Raw genomic sequence first — 23,884 nt, forward strand, 5'->3', positions numbered from 1 at the left:
ACATTACGGACTGCAGTTCAGAATTTCTTGAAAGAAAAAATCAATACCAATTTCTGGCTAAAGATTTGGTTAACTTAGGATTTCAGGAGCTGGAGCCTTTTTTCTATCTTAGACAGTAATCAAAGCATCGGTAGAAAATATATATATGTAAATGTGTATAAGACATCGTTGAAATTAGCTTCATCTCAAATATTTAATAAATAGCTCAGAAATATCTTTTTAATATAAATTCATTCCCCGTTTGGATTTTCGTACGTTATATTATATACTAAATTCGACTAAAAGCTCAGCTTATTGCCTGAAGGGGTAGTTGAAAATATTTGTCAAGGTGTAATATTACTCGTGTTAGCATTTGGTAATACCGTCAACTGAGAAAAAAACGAGGGAAGAGGGGGGGGGGGGAAATGAGGTGAAAGAAAGGAAAATAAATAAGTAAGGCGAGGAGGCGCAGAGAGCCAAATCATATCTGTACTATAATGCACATTAATTTTCAAAAATATGTCGCATAGAGGCTCGACCTCGTTATAATTTTATTATATGTATTTATAGATTATGAGGTCAAGACAGATCTACGTGACCTGTAACTTAAAGAACCTTGGTTTTAATAAGAGTTTTAAAAAAGTAAAATACGTAAGTGCTAGTTTTTAATTAAATTTCATTATAATGCATGACTCAATCTGATATTTTAATATAGAAATTTGAATATTAAGCGAAAATGCTTTAATTATAACAGTTAAACTTTATTGTTATCATAAATGTGTAATATTTCATGAAGAAATTAAATTTTAGACACGAACGTTTATTTATATATTTTACTAGCGGCATAAGTGTTTGAGAATTTCGGTTAATTCAGTCTTGTGGATCTGGTTAAAATTTAATGTTCAAGATATTTTGATGTTTGATGATTTCTTTGTGTAAGTCCGTCCAGGAGGATACCACCCACTCTTCATATATCTTATCGCCAAGCAGTAATACTAAGTATTGTTGTATTTCGGTTTCAAAGGTGAGTGAGCCGGTCAGACATACGGGACATAACCAATTCCTAAGGTCGGTGGCGCATTGGCGATTTAAGGAATGATTTTTACGGCGCTAATTTTTTTTGGCAGTGATCACAGTTATTAATAGGCGATATTAAAAAAAACTTAAATATATAGAATTCTGTAGCAGGGGCGTCTTCTGATAATATATATAATTCTTGGTGTTTGACGTTTGTGAAAGCCCGCTATTCTTACCTAAAGAAATCGCCCTCACACTTTCACACACGCACACATCCTTTATTCTACTGCCAATTAGCATACTACTGCCAAATATGTTATTTGAAGGTTAAGTGAACGCACAAGGGACATAACATCTTAGTTCCCAAGATTATAAGGAATGGTTAATATTTCTTAGTGATGATATCACTGGGCACGGTACTATGTCAGTCTACCAACCAATATTCAATAAACAAAAAAATATTACTCGGTTTATGGATTATTTCATTTTTATTACTGTATTTGCTGTAAGGTCTTAAAATTTGTGTCTTGTGTGTTACTAGATAAGAGATAAGGGCTGTGAAGGCTAAGTAGTCCTCGACATTGTCTCGCGGGAAATTATCTCTGTATCTCCATTCCGGAGGCTGTTCATCACAAAATATGTAATTCTTGTCTCGAGATGATCGTTTTTGCCAATCTAATTTGACTTTTATTACCATAATACTGAGGTTTGGTTTAGTTTAAATCGTAAAGAAGTAAACAAGAAGCGGTAAATATAAATATTTTCTCTATATAATTATTATTTGCTCGGAAAATGAACGGAAAAATATTATACATATTATATACATCGTATTTTCCAGCAATCGTGAAGACATTGTTAACACTAGCAACAATTGTCAAATTAGAAAATGTCTCAAAGTATCTCTTATGTGTTTTTACATGATCATAATTATATATTATGATTATGATTTATAATTTGATTATATATTTATAATGATTTTTATGGAATCGATTGATTAAATTTGTGTCTGTTTTCACAACAACTTTCAGCGACGTAAACTTAGTTGTTCGATTTCCATTCAATATAAAATCAGACTTTCAAATAACATTCTGCATATAAATAAATAGAATGAGATTTTATATTATTTCCATTCGAATACATTCAAAACACACAACATATGTCTGCATAATCTTTATTATCTTCGTTTGAGCGATATACTGGTTTGTACAAATAAGTACTGGAGCGTGTAGCCAGTTTTAAGTAAAATATATTAAATTCTCGAAATTCTTAAACAATAAACGCAGCGTGTGCATTTCAGAGTTTAAAGTTACACGTGTAAATTAAATAGTTTTAAATGTTTCCTGTGAAATTGTATGATATTTTGGAATATTATATTTTAAAATATAAAATGTTTCAGTGAATTCAGGTTTCAAAATTGTTTTCTTATCTTAAAGGAAATAACACGAATGTTTCTTTAAGATCGTTCTTAAAACTCTCTTAAGTTTAGCCTTCGTAACACAAGGTAAACATAATTTTTACAGACTTCAAAGGTTCTCCTTTTGGAAAGTTTTCATCATGTCTATCTTTTTTTTGTATCCTCTTCGATTGATCGATGTTTATTTTTACTCGTACTCTAAGAACCAACTATTTTAATTTAAAATAAAAAAATATAGTTGTTAAGGATTACACTAAATGTTGATTGTAACTCGACATTAGTGTTTTTTTATGAATTGAATGAAAAAATCGAGATTTATTTTCCAAGGAATGCCATATTTTTATCATACCGGTAACTTGGCTGATGAAACGGCCAAAAAATATCATCAAAATTTTGGATGTTATGTTCCTTGTGACTGCATTTATACTAGCGGTAGAATATTTGTTGAGTGTACCACTAAGTAAATCTAAAAACACACTAATTGCCTAATAACCTTGTGACAAAAGTACCATTATATTATTTGATTTGGACGCTTTCAACTCCCGTCGTAAAACCGAATGCTTTGCGAAACAAGAAAGTTACTGACTCTATACAATCGAGTAACATGAGTACTAAGTTTGGTAACCTCAGTGATGTAAATTATTGTTATATTGGAATACGCACAGAGCTTCGTGGGTAGTAACTATTACTGGTTGTTTTGTCTTCGTTCAAAACCTTCGTTCCGCATCTTTGCACTTGCACCTAGTTTTCAAATAAGTGTACTTACTTTATTATTGTTAATTATAATTGTCTATTCAGCTACAACCTTCATCCTTTAATTTACAAGGCAATAACTTACGGTAGCCGCTGTGTCACAGATAATTAATTTCTTTTATGTATTTGCTATAATTTTAGTGGGAATACTCGAACACAATTTTTAAATTGGAATCGAACAATTCACGAGTAAGATATATTTACGGATACTTAGTTTATTTTTAATCATCACTAAAACTAAATAAAACAATGTGTTCATCGAAATTTAGGTTCCTAAAAACTCGCCATTGAAATGTTAAACAAAACATGTTCAACGTTTTTCCCAATCAATCCGAACCAACAAAATATACATTCCGTTACTTATTCGAACAGATACTTTTCAACAGAAGCTTACCTCGTTCGTACAAAATAGGCGAGGTTGCATAGGAGAGGAATGAAGCTAAACTGAATAGAATTATGGTAAAATCATCGTAACTTGATCATAGTTCTAGAATTCGTCAAACGTTTTCGCCCAAGTCATGCGCCCATTACCTCGACAATTTAAGTCATTCTGTATTTAGTGTGAATAGTTACTTCAATATGATAGTCACCGTCATTGATATGTACATATGTACCGCTAGAATCATTTTAATACGTTTGGGTTTCGGTTTTGAAGCCGAGTGAGTCAGACACAATTGATATAGGTATTTTTTGAAATCTCGTGGCTAGTTGATAAAATAATATATTAAAAAAATATTTTAAGTCTTGATTTTTATTCTGCTTAATTTATTTGAATTTTGAATTCAGAATACTCACATCAATGTAAAAAGGTAGACAGTGCGTTTATAAGCGAACGTTTTCTATAAAATGCATCATTTAAAATGTCTGTGTATATATATATATATACTAACCTATACCAGGCGCTATATGCTAAAATGCTGCCGCTGCAAATCCATTCATCCCATTTTGACACATTACATTATAATTGATTACACCAAGGACGAGCAAATAGAAATAATACATACAAAACAACTCAATTAAGAATTTAAAATTATGCAGTGTATCTCAAATTTTCAATTTGCCATACATAAAATGTAAATTATTTAATATATTATTTATTTATTTTATTTTATTTAAATGTTTCGTTTTCGTAATAAATATCACTCGTGTTTCGGGATGTTTTTATGACACGCTGGTCATACCGATAACATTACGTGAAGTTTTCTTTCATTACGTATATTTATTGATATTTTTATGTTAAATAAATCCAATAAAACACTCGTTTTATCTAAATTATACTTTATTACTGTGTATATAAATACATTTTTTAAAGCTAATATTTAACTAGCGATCTTTGTTAAGTTAAATTTTGCAAGTTTCTTATAAAATTTTACATGTTAGTCGAGTTCCGATGATAATGAATTTTTATGTAAAGTATAATTTGATTCCACGCCTAGAATCGTCTCCAGTGGAAGGAAAGTCTCTATAGTCAGACATTAAAGAATACTATTCACTTATAAAAAAATTCGCGCGTGTTATTTTACAAAGTTTAATAGAATAGTTCAAAACGCCGCTTAGCATTGAAGACTTCGTTTATAGCACTAGTAGTGGCTATTTAGCACTCCTGCTATTTCGAGTGCAGTTTAGCGGCTATAGAAAATATCATGCAGATTGCTGTTAATATTGAAGTTTTCGTTCATTAGCTAAAGTGTTTAAAATGTTAACTTATCTAAATATTAAAAAGAAAAACTGATGAGCATGACTATTATATACTATATAAGAGACTGATCGGCAATGTTCTGTCCTGTAGTGATGTTAATCCTTAGTTATATAGAACATTACAATTGAAATAATTAAACTTTAAATGTAGAACAAGTTCATATTTGAAAATAAACACTATGATTTTAAAATTTATGATTTTAACGTTTTAAAATTGTACAGAGCCCTCTTCACGCGAGACACACTTGGTCGGTCGCTTTGCTTTTATGCATAGATCTGCTTAATTAAGGGTGGGTGTAGTCTGGTTTAATTTACAGCGTAATTGGTACGGTATGAATATATAAAGATAAATTTAAAACAAAAATCTATGCGAAAAATTTATAAAAGACTCACGCAGACAGACCAATTTAAAAATGCAAGAATGAGTTTATTTTGAATTTTAATTGTAGTGGTTCATGAAAGGCGAATAAAAACCAGCGGTTATGATGGCCACTGAAATAGATTGCTTTCATTTTTAATAACGGTAATTATTACTGAGAGGGATGAGCATATATACACTCAGAAATATAACTTATTCAAGTATTGCGCTAGTCACTAACGAATCGTCATTTTACTAGATAGTATTAAAATGTACGGTTATTATAGGTTCTGTATCTGTATTCAGGCAGAAAAAAGGAAGGCAGGCAATAAGGATAAATGGGTGGTACCTACCCAGACGGGCTTGCATCAAGTAATATACATATTATATGGTGTTTAACTAACGCTAGTTTCAAATTTTATTATACAAACAATGCAGACAAAAAATCGTCTGAGTTCTCTTGTGGAAATATTTGTTACAGTGATGGTGACCACTTATCAGTCTGTCAACCAATTATAAATTGAAAGTCAAAACATCATCCAATTACTGCGAGCGAACTAAAAACTAAGTGAATGAACCAGATAATCTAAAATGAACTCGATTACGCCCAAATGTATACAAACGTACATTATACATAGTTTGAACTGTGTGTGGCGGTCGATTCCTAAACACTATTCGTTTAACAAAACAGACTTGTGCTGACCGTCCACTAAATAAGAGCTATAAAATGTTACGCAAAACAAAAGTTTCATGTATTTTATGATCACGTGTTGTGACATATTGGACGTAGGAGTTCTAAGCCCAAGACGATATGATGGACTATAAGAGATAAGTCATTTATTTATTTAAAAAGTTACATCAATAACATATATTTTGCACTAAATAAGAAAAACATAGACTTCGTAGTATTCCCTGATACTTCAATTAATAATGTACATAACATTTACAAATTTTAATGTATTATATGCCTGCTTTATTTCTCCATAGATATGGAACCGATAATCAAATCAAATCAAAATATACTTTATTCAAGTAGGCTTTTACAAGCACTTTTGAATAATTTAACAAACTATTTAAAGTAAACCTACCATCGGTTCGGAATGTAGATTCTACCGAGAAGAACCGGCAAGAAACTCAGTAGTTACTCTTTTTCAACATCTAAAAATACAGCCATGTTAGTTAAATACAATTATATATGTATTGACTCCGCGCTTTTTTATCATCAATATCTTATATCGAATAATATGCCTTCTTTACCAAATGTATTTTTTACAAATGACTTGAATCTATGAAACGACAAAGTTAAAAATGTCCGCAGAATTTTATTATAGAAGGATACCTTGCCCCAAGAATGATTTATTGACTTTGCGGAGTCGAAAACTTGGCGTTCTAAGCTTATCCTTACTTCTTAACAACTGTACATTTTATAATTATCTTGTAAAATAACGATTCATTAGTGATAAGAGCCATACTTCAAGCTTTTCACTCCACTCATCAGGTATTCTGACGCCAAACAGCAGTACTTATCGTTGTGTTCCGGTTTGAAGGATGAGTGAGCCAGTGTAATTTTAGGCACAAGAGACGTAACATCTTAGTTCCCAAGGTTGGTGGCCCGTTGGTGATGTAAGGTATGATTAATATTTCGTACATTGCCATTGTCTATGGGCGGTGGTGACCACTTACTTTTTCGCCTAGCTATATAAAAAGTGATTGGTAAGTTTTTTCTAAAAGCACAATGAGGATCATGAAATATATCGGTCAAGTATTGATTTCAAATTTCTTAAGGATTTTTTTTAAGGTTGGAGGGCAAATAGTTCGTGGTAATTGCTAGTTATGGCAGCATCCAGTTTTGACCATTGATTTTATAATATTAATTATTTAGCATGTATTATTAAACTACTTTAAAATATGAGGAGAAAATCTTCTAGAGCTCATGGTTGATGCATTTATGGTGTAAAGTCGCGATGTGGTCGATCCATTTCTGTAAATTATTTGATCTACATAATATGGAAAATAATTTAAGAGCAGTATCGATTGTTCTGATATGTTCGGGTAAAATATTTAATCAGTCAACGTATAAACCAAAAGTGGTAACAACACGCCGTGTTTGGACGCTCGGCCTATTTGTGTGACAAAAATAAATTATACGGCCGTCCGTTCGTTTGAGGTAATTATTCCCTTTATGTGCACCGACGACTTATTTCGGTATGCCGGCATGTTTAGGCACAATGTAGGTATATAACTCATATAGCTCAGTAATATATATATATATATATATATATATTTGGTTAGGATAATTATTAAGTGATTATATAATAATAACGGATTCCTGATTATTTTTTAACGTGTCTAGATATCACATGACTTTTAACAGGTGCACTTTCTGTACCCTGAATCTCAAGTCAAATCGACATGACCGAAGAGACTCAACTGCAGGAAAATCCGCTGTATTTGTTTCCCTAGGCACGTGAGTGTAAAACTGCTAAGTTAAAATATCCGGGTTATTATGAAAAAATATTTGTCAGTAAATTGCAATAGCTACATAGATACGATCCGGAAGTTTTACTTTTTGGTGGTAGAATTATTTTTTAATTATTTTAAAATTAATAAATACAATGATTTCATAACCAAATCAAATAAAAATAAACTTCAATAAGCACTTTTCAACCACTTTTGCATCGCTGTTATACAAGATTGATTAAAGGTGAAGCTACCACCATATCAGAATGTAAATGTTAGCGGGGAAATCCAAGAAACGAGATACTGTTTTAAACGGTTTACGATAGATCCATACTGTACTGCACTGTTTTAATTTTATATATACTGCGTTCGTAGGTAGGCGAATGGTCTAATTGGCCAGCTGATGGTAAGTGGTAACCACTGCCCATAGATATTACAACTGTGATGTTATTTCAATAATACTAAGTATTGCTGATTTTTGTAAACAATTATAAATATTTGACGTACAAAAACCGCTGAGTTTCTTTCGCCGTTTCGTTCGAACCAGTGGTAAAGTTTATTTTGTATATCAATGGGGAAATGTAATGCTTTCACATTGAATAATTTAATTTATATAAAAAAAAAATCTGTAGAAGATTAATTATAATAATTCTAATATTTTTTTGTAATTAAAAAAAAATGTCATACCTTAATTTATGGTTTTCATGATAAGGCGTAAATGTACATGACTTGACACTCACTTGTCATATTGTAATGTAGTGATTTCCAAAAGTAAATAACGATTATATAATCTGATATGTATACGAGCTAACGTGACATAAATGAATCCTATGTACAATTTAATAACTTTTGATAACCATAATTTCGTAACATATATTTAAATCTTATGGTATTTTATTTGTCAGTATAATATGTTTCGTAGGTATTGCAACTATACTTCAAAATTTAGTTCACAACTTAGTCGGAAGTTAGTGAGCTTAGGACAACATTTTCAAAAGTTTATTCTCAGAATATACAATGTCTCGTACACCATTATAAAGTTTTATTAACAATATCGTCGTGTATATAATTATATATACCAATACTTAAGTCATTTTTGAAATACATATGAATATATGTTAAATAATTCTAAATAGAAATAAATTAAATCAAAGAGTCTGAGAGTAATTACAAACTCAAAATAAACATCGTTTTTATTTCTGGCCGTCTCTCTTTTTAACCGAAAACAAAAATAAAGTTAAGTACAAATTGAAGTGCTATTGGAATAATTCCCATTCCCAAGATTCCCATAGTCTTCATCAAGATCGGTTCAGTTTATCGAAAGGTATAAAACTTAAAATATACGTTCATACTTGTTTACCGCTGATCTGGACTTGTGAATATAATTATAAACGCGGGTAAATCAGCGGTTCACAATTAGTAATGAATTGAGTGTTAAGCTTGTATTAAAAGCAACTTACCATCAGCCATTGAACTGTTAGAGTTACAACTATTATTTATGATATCCTCCTGGACGAACCCGGCGACGGTCAATCTCAAGGGAGACTAGGATACTGCGCAGGATATATGGATAGCGCACAAGTGTGTGCGCAGACCCACTAGGATACTCTTTATTCCCTCACTTTTATAGTCTTTTGGGATGGCAAATACGATCGGAAAGAGTTCTTTACTAATTAGTCGATAGAAAAAAACAAATAAAAATATTTAAAAAAAAATTGAATGCAAGAATAGTTGAAAAAGACCCATTTCGTTTCTTTCGTCGGTTCGTCTGAGATCTCAGATTTTTGTTTTCCGAACCGGTACTATATTTTAATTTAAAACAAGTGTAAAACTTTATTCTAAATATTTTGATTTTGACTTTGAATGCTATGTTGGAATTAGTTTTTAATATTTCGTATGCAAACATTGAAATCAGATTTATTTAGGCTTTTGAGCCTGTAATTGAAGTGGCTCACGCAACGTTGTTTGGTGGCAGAATGAAATTTTTAGTGTAGTCTGGTTGGGTTTATTCTGGATGCTATCACAGCAGTGGTCGATTATTCTCATCTATTTTTGATGAATTTATTGAACAGAACAAAGTTAAAAAATATCCGCTCATAATAAAGGTCAAAGGGCGACTTTACAGCCTCGATCGTCAGCTGACTGAAAGCGAATTGGATAAAATGGAATGACATTGCAAAAGCTGTTTAGTTGTTAAGCAAAGCGAATGAAATTACGAAAAATAAAATTTAATCGCGACGATGGAGTTAAGTTCTCCCAACCGTGGCCCGGTACTAAATGAATTTCATAAAATTAAAGTGACTCGAACAATGTTCGCGCAGTACGGTTGTATTAGTGTAGTATGTTCGCAGCATTATATGGACATAGATGAACAAACTCGGGTAGTCGACGTCAAACGATGCAATTATATTGAATCGTGGGGCAAAAACAAACAAACGGGCCTCAGTAGTCGTAACGATGTGTATCTGACATTTCACTCACTTAATATATACAACATTAATATTATACCTTCTCGAAAAATGGTTCGGCCGTCTAGTATATTTTTGTTATTTTAACAGTATTATGTCATATGGCATATTACTTTGTGGTAATGCTGCACATATTGAATCTGTTTTTATCTGTTTAATTTGTTTTTTATTAATTTACAAAAGAGAGCAATCCGGTCTATTCATAATCTTGGAGCTAGAGACTCTCTGCGGGATGTTTTTAACAAAGTAGGAATACTCACGGTTGCGTCACAATATATTTACAACAATATTACCTGTATTCACAATAGCATTGATCACTATAATAAAATCAGTGATAATCATTGTATGTGCACAAGAAGTAAGGATAAGCTTTTAACGTCAAGTTTCCGACTCCGCAAAGTCAATAAATCATTCTTGGGGCAAGGTATCCGTTTCTATAGCAAAATTCCGCAGACATTTTTAACTTTGCCCTATTTATAAATTCAAATCATTTGTAAAAATTAATCGGTAAAGAAGGCATATTATTAGATACAAGATTATATAGATGATAAAAAAGCGTGGAGTTAATGCTTGTTGACTTCCAGGCAGGCGACATAACATACATATATAATTGTATTTAACTAACATGACTGTATTTTTAGATGTTGAAAAAGAGTAACTACTGATTTTCTTGCCGGTTCTTCTCGGTAGAATCTACATTCCGAACCGGTGGTAGCTTTACTTTAAATAGTTTGTTAAATAACGATTCAAAAGTGCCTGTAAAAGCCTACTTGAATAAAGTATATTTTGATTTTGATTGACGGCCAACGATAAAGGTCAAATCATAGAGCGCGCGGTTCTTCGCCAAACGGAGGAGGCCATTTTTCCTAAATCAATGCCACAAATTGCAGAAAAGTGGTAACGTTTTAGATGAGTGGGTGGCACCTTCTCAGTTGGGCTTGCAATGAGCTGTTCGACTAACTGAAAGCAGACCGTATAGATCGCGTCGTCTATTCCAATCGATAACCAAACCTTAGATATACGTATTCTACAGGGTTTTCTAATACCTCTACTATTGGGCACTACTAACAGTTTTCGATAGATATGTCTCTTTTTATAAAATGCAAAACTATTTATTTTACTTCAAAAGTTCTGATAACAGTCGCAATGTTCAAAACGCCATTTTATAGATTATTCAAGCTCTCGACCGATTATATGGCGTCAACTGGATGTCAAATTTTATTTATTTTGTTTTTGTCCTCTTGCTTTGTTGGAGTACCCCGGAATAGTTATAAGTTTTTATAGATAAATTAAGTATGAAATTTAGTTGAAGTTAAAAATATTTTCATTCCATGTTCAATGATTTTCAGAACCATGAGTAAAAGGACGTAAGTTCCAGGAGTAAGTTTTAAAATATGTAAAGATACGTATAAACATTCAAGGCGTTCAAGTATTGTAATGTATTCATGCACCGTGTTGGGTCGCAAATGTAAACAATACGTCGTGGTAACAAGTGATAAACTTTAGCGTTGTTTATTTTAAATCATTTATTTATATCGTATCCGTACGACATTAAAATCTGATTATTATTTATGATGCCGTTAAAAACTAAATATATACTTGTGTATGTATAATAAACTTCACTGCCTCGATTTTGTAGTGAGTTGAAGGGACAAATCTCAAGGTCAAGGTGTATGGCCAGTAAGAGATATTGTTATTGAGATTTCCTGTCAAAAAATGTATTTTATTCATAACATATAATGTGCATATAGCTTAGATTACTCTAAAGCGATATTATTATTTTATAATAACAACGAATCTAGATGAGTAAAACATTGAATATAAAAGATGTTAAGGTGTAATCACGTGATATGTGTTGAGAGATTATTAAAAATATAATATAAATATATGAATGCAAACTGGCAAATGGACCACCTGATGGTAAGTACTCACAAGCCACGGACATTGAAAAATGGATAAAATTGTATTCTTTATGACTTGGACCGAACACCAATTGACACGTATGTAAACAGATTTTTATGCATTTCGTACAAACCCAGTTGCAGGCGATCAGTAATTTATTTGTTGTACGAACCCTCAAAGTATTCCTTGATGTTACGCAGCTGCTTAATGAGAAACGCCTTGAAATAGATCAACTGATTGACAAGTTTAAGGTTGATTTTCAGATAAACCATAAAACTTATCCTCTGAATTTTAACCGGGATCGAAGAAAGCATCGTAAATTTAATTTTGTTTGTTGTTAAAAGATCCTGTACATTTATTTGTTAAGTGGTAACGACGTTGGTGGTATGGTGATTAACGATTAACTAATTAATTGATCATAATTAAATCAAATATCTGATAAAAAGAATTACAATTTTGAAATGTAAGTCTGTTGAGCTATTGCCATTTCCACAAAATATCAAAGTGAGCGTTACCTTCCTATAAGGCCTAGAACTAAATGTCAATTTTTAGTTCTGATCTCTTGCTTTTAAATGAAAATATTATTCATTTAAGATAAGCCTTTTAGAATCGCTATTTTTCAAGATTTCTTTAGTAAAGCTGTAATTTCCAATCAAATGTATCAACTAATAATAGTAATTAGTTAAATAAATGAAACAAAACTACTTGTGTTACGATCGCAGAAGTGTAATTTCCTCGTAATACGATTCGAATAGAGTACAGCTATTCTGTAAGTTTATAAATAGCCCAGTATTATGCAAAGAACAGGATTTGGAAATTAACAAAGTTGCTCAAATGTTCAAACACGTGCAGACTTCCTCACGACATGAATGACAAATCCAATTAAAGTATTTGCATTTTATTACTTCCTTTTTTCAAATATATTGAAGTATTGTCTTTTTTTATCGTATATTATAAATATAATAAAATAAATTAATCTCTATATAAGAAAATAACATGAAAAGGTGTTGGTTGGTTAATCTTTCACACAACAATGATAATGATCACTAGTCCTGACACAGTATCAACTATTTATGCTTTTCGAGGAACGTATTATCAACATACATACTCTGGGCTAATGTGAATTTTCACTCACAGCCTCATTATAGGCTTCTATACTCTTGTAAGCTAGGCACTAACCATCGAGGTTGTTGAAATTTGTCAGACAAACGATACAGGTATAAATCGACATGTTTTTGTATAAAGATTACGTTAGCCGATTTTATTTTCGAAGTTGTCCTTTTGTAACATGTTATATGATATCCTATATATTATTTCCCATGGCAACAGTGTCTGTTGTCAGTGGATATCGTGTGAAGGCTGCCTGTCATGCTCCATAGATGACGGCCGTTCACCTACCGGATGTCTTCATGTGTGAAGTACATTCGATATCGAGTATCTAAATCAAATATATATTATATATAATAGCAGCTGGTCTGCATGGGAAGTATTGACATTTGTGTATTATTACTGCGATATAAATATTTATTATAAAACTAGTAATCAGAAAAAAGAAGTGATTTATAAATAGGGATTTCTTTGGGTCGTGATAAAATTATGTTTATTGCTTAGATGATCATGAGGTCTTTCAAACTGATTTCGGCTACACCGGCTGACGGAAGATGGCCCAAATCCATATTCTAAGATTTCTTTTTTATTGCCATTTAAATAGTAATGCTTATATTACTCTGGGATTTATTAATTATTTTATTTATAATTAATCATAATTCGCCTTATTTATAATTACTATATTTTATATTTACTTTTATCCACATCAGCACATTACATCGAATCTTTCCTTGTCCACAGTTCCCACTGCTCACGTAGCTGGTGTGGTGGGGAAGAAGGCAGCACTGCCGTGCGACACACAGCCATTATCGTCTGATGACGGGGCTGCAATGGTTCTATGGTTTAAAGAGGCGGACTGGGAACCATTATACAGGTAAGATAATTCATACACAAAGCTTATGATTCCCTGTTCTTCCATATTGAGAAAATGGACTGGGAATTGGAGGAGAATTGAGAATGATTAAATTAATCATTTTTTTAAAAGATTTCTGCCTGAAGTTTGCTTTTCAGATGAAAATACAGACGCGTCTAGATAATAATATTACTACTATTAGTTTTATAGTTTCGACGAGAAGTTTTAGTTCCAGGTGAAACCTTGAAGCAACTACGTAAGGAATACCGGTTGCTGATATATATCTAACAAATTTTATTGATAATTTAAGAGATATTTTATGTAATAGTAATTTCAATAATATGTTCTAGCATAATAAAATTGTTTTATATGATAGACTAAAATCTAGCTTCTCTCAGCTATGACATCAGAGGTCGAACACCGAGCCAGCCCAAGCTGTGGTCTTCCCCGAGTGGCTTCGGGTCTCGGGCGTATTTTCGTGCTACTGCCGTACCAGCGATCCTGCTCCTAGATAACGTCAGCACCGCAGACACTGGGATTTATCGCTGCAGAGTTGACTTTAGGAACTCACCAACCAGGAATTTAAGGGTCAACTTTACAGTTATTAGTAAGTAAACTGCTCAAAATTGTCTTTGTATCTTATCATTTTAGTCCACTGGTTCTGCAGTTAATAATGCAAAAGCTTCAAAATACAAATAATAATAATAATTATTATTATAATGTACAAATGTACGAATATAAATTATATAATAAATATTTTATTGGCTAGTAGAATAAGCCCGTTTGGGTAAGTAACACTATATTTAAGATCACACATTCTATCCCCAAACAGCCATACTTCATTGGTTGTGTTTCGTAAATGAGCCTGTGTATCTACATGCGCAAGATACATAGAATCTTAGTTAGAAGGTTAGTGGCGCATTGGCAATGTCGGGAATGTATAATACTTCTTATGGCACCAACGTCTAAAGGCAGTGGTCATCATATAGCCAATTTGAAGGACTGCGCAATTATTTTATATATATAGACGTAGATATGTACATAATGTAATAGAAAATAAAAATTAATTGAGCGAAACAAAACAACACTCGAATAATGGCAAATAAACAAAAATCTATGGATGAATCAAAATCGGCTGTCAATAATCTTCCGCTATTATTATAGTAACAGTTGTAAAAACTTAATTCATCTGCAGGCGACTATCCTTGGCTACATTACATTTTTAATTATTTTTCTCAGGAATCCATAACTTTTGTGAATACGAGACAAAAATATTTTTAAGTCTCCTGGGACATCGTATTCTGGAATATTGAAAAGCGTAGATTGTGCCTCTCTCTTGTCTCTCCAATATTTACTTACTGGAAATACGGATGAAAAGATTTTTTATTTACAACTAAGCTGTGGAGTGGATTTTTATAATTTGCCAATCAATAATCTACGGGCGGTGGTGACCACTTACCACACTGTAACCTATTTACCCATTCGACACCCTATAATAAAAGAATATATTTAATTATAAAAAGGGCTAAAACGAAATATTAAAATAATAATTCATCTCCTTGTATAAAATTATTCGTTACATAAAAAAGTCTGTAAAAATATAATAATATCGTAGCGTATCTCATGAAACTACGAAAGAGTCGATTTAGTTCTTTATAACCTTTTTATTTTATTATACTTTTATAGCGATTTAAATGTGAACCTCGCGAAGATAAAATACTGGTTATATTTTTAGGCTTCCAACGTTTTTATTTAAAATTATCATTTTCACTTTGTACTCTGGTAATTAAAACCTCTTGTAATAATTCCAATATCAAGTTGTTATTACTATTTTAATTGCACTTTCAAACATTTGTCTTCAATTATATTCGAGCAGGCATTTAAAGGTTTCGATGTTTTGATGAATTTTATTTATTTCACAAATTCAACTCTGTTTTATTTTACTCTATATAAAATATAAATATTAGCTCAAACGAAAGTGTACTAGGTACTTTGATAAATATATAAAAGGTTGTATATTTATGTGCTGATTTTTTTTTTTAGTTTTTTAAATCGTGAATATTTTTAAGTTATTTTCTTTTGGCGCTTTAGAAAAAAATTAAGATATTTTTTTATGACGCGCGCACACATTGACACCGCGTCTACAATATTATGTTGCTCACTAAAACGCCATTTAAGTGTCAAGTCGCTTGAAATAGACTATGTTTATTTTATTACAAATTAAAATATCGAATTTTCATATTCGTAAGTTCGTATTATAGGTGTCGGGGAGAAGAACATATTACACTTATTAAAAAAAAAACACTTTTATTATAGTGTTGTTACGCTTATTTTGCATGCAATTAAAAATTATTTTTAATTACGTCGAATAAGTATAATAGAATGAACACGCACCTATTTATAAATAAAAAAAAAAAATTAAAAATAGTGCTCCGACATTTTTAACATAACACATTTCGTCTCTCACATTTAGTTAATTTTTCAAGCGATTCAACGTCGATGTTAAAATTTTCTCATTAGTGTAAATATCCTCGCATCACCGTTGATAATAATGATAAATTCGTGAAATTACAAACGTAATATGACGCAAATTTTCCGACCAATAAGTACGATTTCATAAAAGTTAAAGAAGATTTCACATTCGCAATTTGAAATGAAATGTTTTTACGTGAAATCGTGTATTTCGTTATTAAAATCGTTCAAAACTTTTGAAACGCTTAAAACATTTATACAAATCGATTTCAAGTTGAGATTTAATACCGGTGATATTATTTATGTGATACTATCGCAACAAAAATGCACTTTACAAACATTGGTATTAGTGAAATGAAAGTTAACAACTTACCACTTTCCGCACGACTGTACTCTTTTATTACGTTATTTTATTTATATTCCATACGAGTAGGTACATTCACGAAGACAGTGCTTTTCAATTTACTGAAATGTCTATTAGAACGTATTCTTTAAGCGTTTGTTAAATTCTGTGTGTTAATTGAATTTAAAATGGAATCACACTTTTCTGCTAATGGCGTGTTTGTATCGAGTGTATTAATCCAATGTACATTTTGGCCAATGATGGCCCAATGGCTTGAAAGCTTGTATCTTAACCGACGATTGCGGGTTTAAGTTTGAGCATCACTGAATTTCCATGTGCTTAATTTGTTTTCATAGTGCAGTAGTACCTCGCGTTCGGCTGTTAAGGAAAACATGGTAATCAGTCTAAATTTTATCAGTCTTCCCATTCCATAGGTGAAGTTTTAAATACAATATTTTTTTTAAATAAAATGTCTTTAATTTTTATTTACTATTTAATACAATTGAGAACACAATTATTAGTAACGTATTATTAATAACGTTAAACTATCAAGCGCCATGTTGGTACTAATTACTTGGACTGATTAAGTTATCTGTACAAGTTTCCTCATCAGAGGATTAGAGGAAACTTAGCCTGCCAATATGAACATTTACCTTTATGAGGTTTTACCTCTCCCTTCAAGCATAATTTCCTTACAGCTCCACCGAACCGACCAGTCATAATAGACGCAAAGACCAGGGACCACACGCGGCTGCTGGAACCGTACGATGAAGGTGAAACCCTGGAGTTACTCTGCGAAGTTCATGGAGGTAAGAAAAACATTTATTTTGACTAGAGAAATAGACGCTGATGACGTACGTAAATTTTTTGTTCAAATTTAAACGGGAATTATATCAAATAACCAGAATTTTCCAAATCGTTTCATAAATCATCTGTCATTTACTACTTGGTTGTAGGATTTTGTACAACTCCGTCTGGGTAGGTACCACCCACTCATTGGACATTCCACCGTAAAACAATACATAGTATTGCTGTGTTCCAGCTGGAAAGGTGAGTGAGCCAGTGTAACTAAAAGCACAAAAGGGCATAACATCTTAGCTCCCAAGGTTGTTGTTGTGTAACGATATTTGGAATAATTAACTTTTCAAATCAATGTCAGTAAATGTCTTTGGGTGGTGTTGGTCCATTAGTCGGTTCATTTGCCACTTCTCCCATCTATATCATAAAAAAGTCCATCTACGTCACATTCATGTAATCTGAAAACTCGATCATATTGGAACTATACTAACAAACTCGTATCATAAAACAATTTAACGTGATTTCACGAGTTGGTTTACAATAAGTCGGACGAACAGTTTTGTCGGTGAGTGTCGACTCTTGGCTGTTAAATCTTTAACCGTATATTAATTATACCGTACTTTAATATGTGATAGAGTAAAATAAAACTATGTAAAATTAAAATAAATTTTATTTAAGAATAATTCCATAAATGTAAATAAAATATAGGAGGTAATTAAAATTAGAATTATGTATAAAATGACATCAACTATATCCAATAGAGTGATTTATCCGGTTAGATAATGTCAGAAATGTGTCGCGACCGATAGGTTAATCGTAGCTGTTAACAATTTCCTTGCAACACATACGTCATATCTCAATATGCATCCGACACGTTTGTCGGAACGATAAATATGTCGTTTCAAAGGAATGTGAAGAGGCCTCGCTGTATTAAAACATTAATTTCTTTAACAAGATGAACCGTTATTACACGTTATATTTTCAGCCGGCCCCGGAATAATACGGAAAGTATTGAAAATGCATTAATATGTTTAATAGCAACGCAAAATATAATTATTGGTTTTTTGTAATTTTAAAATGTAATTTAATGTACGTCGTCTCGGCAATTATTATTTTATATATTTTCGAGATAATTTCATTTAAAACATTTTTTACTGTGATTTTGGCAATTGTTCTTAAATTAAACTTCAAACGGTTCTAAAATATTTTCAAGTAACTTGAGATATACTTTAATAAAATATGTTTTCAAGAGGTTTGCCATCTTTCCAATTTTATTTTAGAAGGTTAAATGTAATGTAATACGGCCAGTGATTCGGAATGTTACCGAGAGGAAGAGAAACTCAGCAGTTACATTTTTGAATTTAGGCATCCTGCATCAATGAATAGCAGTTAAATTACATCTAACAGTTTACATGTCGCCTTGCTTATTGTTAGATGGTATATTTATGTATAGATTTATTAAATTTCTCTGAAAAACGTTTAACAAAATACGTTAAGGCCGGCTTCTATTTACATTAGAGACATTAATTGGTATTATAAAACACTTGCAGTTATACGTTTTGTAAGACAAATTCTCGGAAATGATTAATATGCTGAATATATTTAGGCAACCAGGGACCCAAATGTTACTACTTAATATATACAAATAAATAAAATTTATTGTAATTATTTGCAAGTTTTCAAAATAAATATGAACATTAATTTTATTGTTGACTGTTTGTGAACTTCAAAATTGATTCTAAGTTATACGTAGGTAAAGTTGTGGTATTCGACCGCCAAACAGCAATGCTTAGTGTTCGTGTTCTGGTTTAAAGGGTGAATGAGCCAATGTAACTACAGGCACAAGGGTTAACATCTCAGCCCCCAAGGTTGAAGGCTAATTGAAGATGTAAGAAATGGTTAATATTTTTTATAGCGCCAATGCCTATGGGCGGTGGTGAACATTTACCATTTTATAAATAAATTAACAAGACTTATCGTTTTTTCCAATTTGACAATTGATATACTGCCATTATATTAATATTATTAGGTGTCAGATATACGGAGTATTTTTTATATTAATTAAGACACTGTGATTATGGCACTCCTGTAAAAGTTGGCAGCTTGACCTTGCCATGTTTGGTACCTTCTATTACACCTTTTAAATATGTGATGTCAAAGAGTTGATTGTGAGTGAGATTGAATTTAAAGCGCCCGATTTTAATGGAAATGTTGTCAAAAATTACGTGTGGACTTCCATGTCTCCAATACGCTTATCTTAAAGACATGAATATTAAACTATCTTATGACAGAGAACGTTTAAGTATGCATTATTTGCGTGTATGCTTATACATATAATTATTTAAATTTAATACATTTATTTCATTTAACAGGTGATCCTCGACCGAGTTTGATATGGTATTTAGAGAATACAGTAATAGATGACTCTTATGAACAACAAAATGGCGGCGTGACGGTGAATAATCTGACGTTCCCGAGCATCGGTAGGCAGCATCTCAACGCGAGGCTTATCTGTCAGGCATCGAACACTAACCTCGCGCCGCCACAAGCCAAACTTCTGATATTAGATATAAATCGTGAGTAATTGCCAGTGTCGAAGGGTAATTCGCGAATCAGACTGTGAAATTAGTTCTTCAATATAATAGGCATACGATTTTGGTTTAGACGAACGCGTCGTTCTGAAAACTTACTATTTTAATATGCTACAGAAAACATATTATCAAAATTAAAATTAAAATATTTGGTTAAAAAGCAAAACTCTTCTAACCAATGGACATGTTTTGGTCATATCTTGGCAATTGGTCAGTCCCTCCTATTGTTCCCGTTAACCCAAAAATACAGATTCAAACCCTCAGGTTTGATAATATTGAAACTCCAATTTATTTGGAATGAATTTTATTATAAATGCCGTTTTCTTACAGTAAGGCCGCTCACCGTCCAGATATTGAACAAGAAAAGACAGCTCTCAGCAGACCGAAGCTATGAGGTAGAATGCAAAACATCTGGATCAAGACCGGAAGCCCAAGTCTCTTGGTGGAAAGGCTTTAAGCCTTTGAGGAAAAAGGCTAAGAATGTAAGTAACAAATTTTTTTTTTCGGTTCAATTGGCTTAAAAATTCTCTTTATTAATTTAGAATTATTATACTATTGGGTGTAATTATTGCGAATCCGTCATTTTTAATTAATTACATTATTTTTTCGCTTCAATAAAAAGCGATTGGCTTAAAAATACTTATTATTATTTTAGAATTATTTTACTTTTGGTTCTAAATATTGCGAATCCGTCATTTTAATTATCAATTATGATAATAATGATGATGACGCCCCGACAACAACGACTGTCAGTTTTAAAAGAGTTTAACCAACTGCACAGATGCACAGATATACTGCATAAATGTGTACGCAAACAGTGCTCTCTAATCCTTCGCTCTCATAATCCGATTGGACCGAAGCCCAACTCAATGGAGAGAGTTCGCTGGTCAACGGCTTTATGGGCTTTTTGAGTCACGAGAACATAAACGCTGTCAAGAATCCATCCACTAAGCCAACGAAGGAGTAGATATTAATTTATTTTATTTATGAAATGACAATTCTTTGAACAAGACGACAAGTCGAGACGTATTCATACGTCGTCGTTATAATTTTGTTAACTTAATTTTAAATTATCGGGTATTTTGTAACATTGATTTTAACATTTATAAATAATTTTAGTGTAATAATTATAGGCAACTCGTTATATATTCACGTGAAGACCTTAAAATCCACATTAAGACCGGCTGTCATAAGTTTTGATTGCTGGTTCTTACATCATTTTTTTACAGTTATTACAGGAACTAAGTATATAAGTGTTCCTAATAGAACCAATAAAATGATAAAAATTTACCAGTTTCAGATTTTTTCCTTTGTATTGGCCTAATTATCTACTTGCATGTTAAATCTGAATTTTCTAGGTCACCTGGAAGTAGGTTATAGTTTTGATCTATAGGTCAGTCAGTGATAAAAATGACGATTTTTAGACGTTAATTTGACACGTTTATGTCAAATAGTTTTTGAGTTATGAGGAGATCAAAAATGGTTCGTGTAATATTACACACGGTGCTGCTCGCCAGTTCTGTTACTTGAACTTGGCTGACATGCTACCGAGTGTCTAGATAATAATGTCATTAAATTATCTAGAAACAATATTGTATTTAATTTGTAAAATGAGGTTATATATATTCTCTATAAGGTAAATGTCAAGATTAATGTCAATAATGTTATAACAACATTTAGAAATTTTAATGACATTTGTACATATAATTAATATATTTATATGATTGTTTGTATGTAACTGAACTCCTAAATGGTTGGACCAACATTTTTATGCGTGTAGTTGGGACCCGAATGGAAGGTTGCTAGTCTATATACGTATATTTATGTATGTATGTATATATATATATATATATATATATATATTTATTATAAAAGCGTTACAAAAATGTGTATTCAAAACGTGTACACTCAAAACCACTTTCGGTTGAAACTTGATACCACTACGCGGTAATTACATTAAAATAGAACCTTCCAGAAATGTCAATAGTATATTTTTAAAGTCGGGAACGTATATATATTGGAGTGATCAAAACGCTAGCGTGATTCAGAACCTCTAAATTGCATAAAAATAATTATAATATAAACATATATTTCATTTTTATATCCTACAAATGTTTTGTACGGTATAATCAACACTGTATTACGTAATGTTTTTTGTGTGCTTTATTTATTCATACTTTAAAAACATGTTTCATTTAATATAAAATAAAAATATGTTTGTTAAATAACCTGGCGAGATAGATTTATAAAATAAATTAAGTATTAGGAAAGTATGGAAAATGAGGCGAAAAAACTCTATAAATATAATATATACGTTCCGTTTGTTTAATTAATCCTTCAAACTTGACGTGTTTAAAAAGCATTTATTATTCATTGCATATCCAGTGACTGCAGCCGCATTTAGAATATCCGTGTGTTTGTTTATTCAATTTTTATATATTTCTAGTTAGTCCGCGTGAGGGGGGCTGGTGATTGGGTTGATGCAATTTTTTTTATGGCATTAAGTTGAATGGTTAAGACTCGAAGAGTAACAAAAAAATCAAAATCAAAATATACTTTATTCAAGTAGGCTTTTACACCTTTGAATCGTCTTTTAACAAACTATTTAAAGTAAAGCTACCACCGGTTAGGAATGTAGATTCTACCGAGAAGAACCGGCAAGAAACTCAGTAGTTACTCTTTTTCAACATCTAAAAATACAGTCATGTTAGTTAAATACAATTATGTTATGTCTCCTGCCTGGAAGTCAACAAGCATTAACTCCACGCTTTTTTATCATCTATATAATCTTGTATCGAATAATATGCCTTCTTTACAAATGACTTGAATCTATGAAACGGTAAAGTTAAACAATACGGCGAATACATACCACATTTGTAATCAGTTTGTATTAGGACTAGTCTAAAAATAGTTAAATGTTGTTTATAAATATTTCGTGTTTTATTCCTTAATAGCGGCGTGCCTCTGATTCGAACGAGTGAAATTTATTAATAATAAAAATGAGAAGTGATTTTCTAGTTAATCTATATATAAATTATCTACTGTAGTTTGTTAATTTAACTTTCAAGTAATTTTTAAGGTAGTGTATAAATTATCCTAATACTTTTAGTTTTACCAATTACTAGTAAATAAAGCATATTAATAAAACAATATTTACAGTCTATTGCAACCACAAGAGGACGAAAGCAAGGTATACAACAATTGGCATCGAATTGACGCGATGTCATTGGTCGATGGGTTGAATAATCTATGATATACATCATGGATTTGCGAAACGAAATGTTTTTTGAATGTCGCCGAAGCTATTATAGGAGATTTAAAGTGATTATAAGCAGTGAAGATAAATATTGAATAATCTCTCTTAATAGTTCACTATATAGCCGTAGAATCAAAATTCCACATCGGTGATAATTTTAAATAAAATTTAACCTAATAAAATGAATATTAAAACGTGCCTTTTAGTTGAACGTATATTTCGATTGATATGCATATTGATGATTGATTAATATATTGATGTAAAAGACGTAACAACATTAAACGTAACGTATTCTTATTAATAGAGATGTAAGATTTCATACAATCATTATCTTTTGTTTCTTCTTTCAAATGTAAATTTATTGATGACAGAAAGAGAGCCAATACTTTTCAACTATACGCGCTATACAACGTTT

General features: G+C 31.6%; 1 protein-coding gene across 1 annotated transcript in view; it reads left to right on the top strand.

Moving 5' to 3' along the window:
• The window catches only part of LOC113397069 (nephrin-like), a 51,801-nt gene that overhangs the window by 17,597 nt on the left and 10,320 nt on the right, over positions 1–23,884 (top strand). Inside the window, exons 2-6 of the mRNA XM_026635219.2 lie at positions 13,898–14,030; positions 14,408–14,616; positions 17,523–17,633; positions 19,995–20,198; positions 20,544–20,695. Coding sequence (XP_026491004.2) covers positions 13,898–14,030; positions 14,408–14,616; positions 17,523–17,633; positions 19,995–20,198; positions 20,544–20,695 — 809 coding nt within the window. The remainder of the gene's footprint in view (positions 1–13,897; positions 14,031–14,407; positions 14,617–17,522; positions 17,634–19,994; positions 20,199–20,543; positions 20,696–23,884) is intronic.

This window comes from Vanessa tameamea, chromosome 19 (genome assembly GCF_037043105.1).
Source record: "Vanessa tameamea isolate UH-Manoa-2023 chromosome 19, ilVanTame1 primary haplotype, whole genome shotgun sequence".
NCBI classification, from domain to species: domain Eukaryota; kingdom Metazoa; phylum Arthropoda; class Insecta; order Lepidoptera; family Nymphalidae; genus Vanessa; species Vanessa tameamea.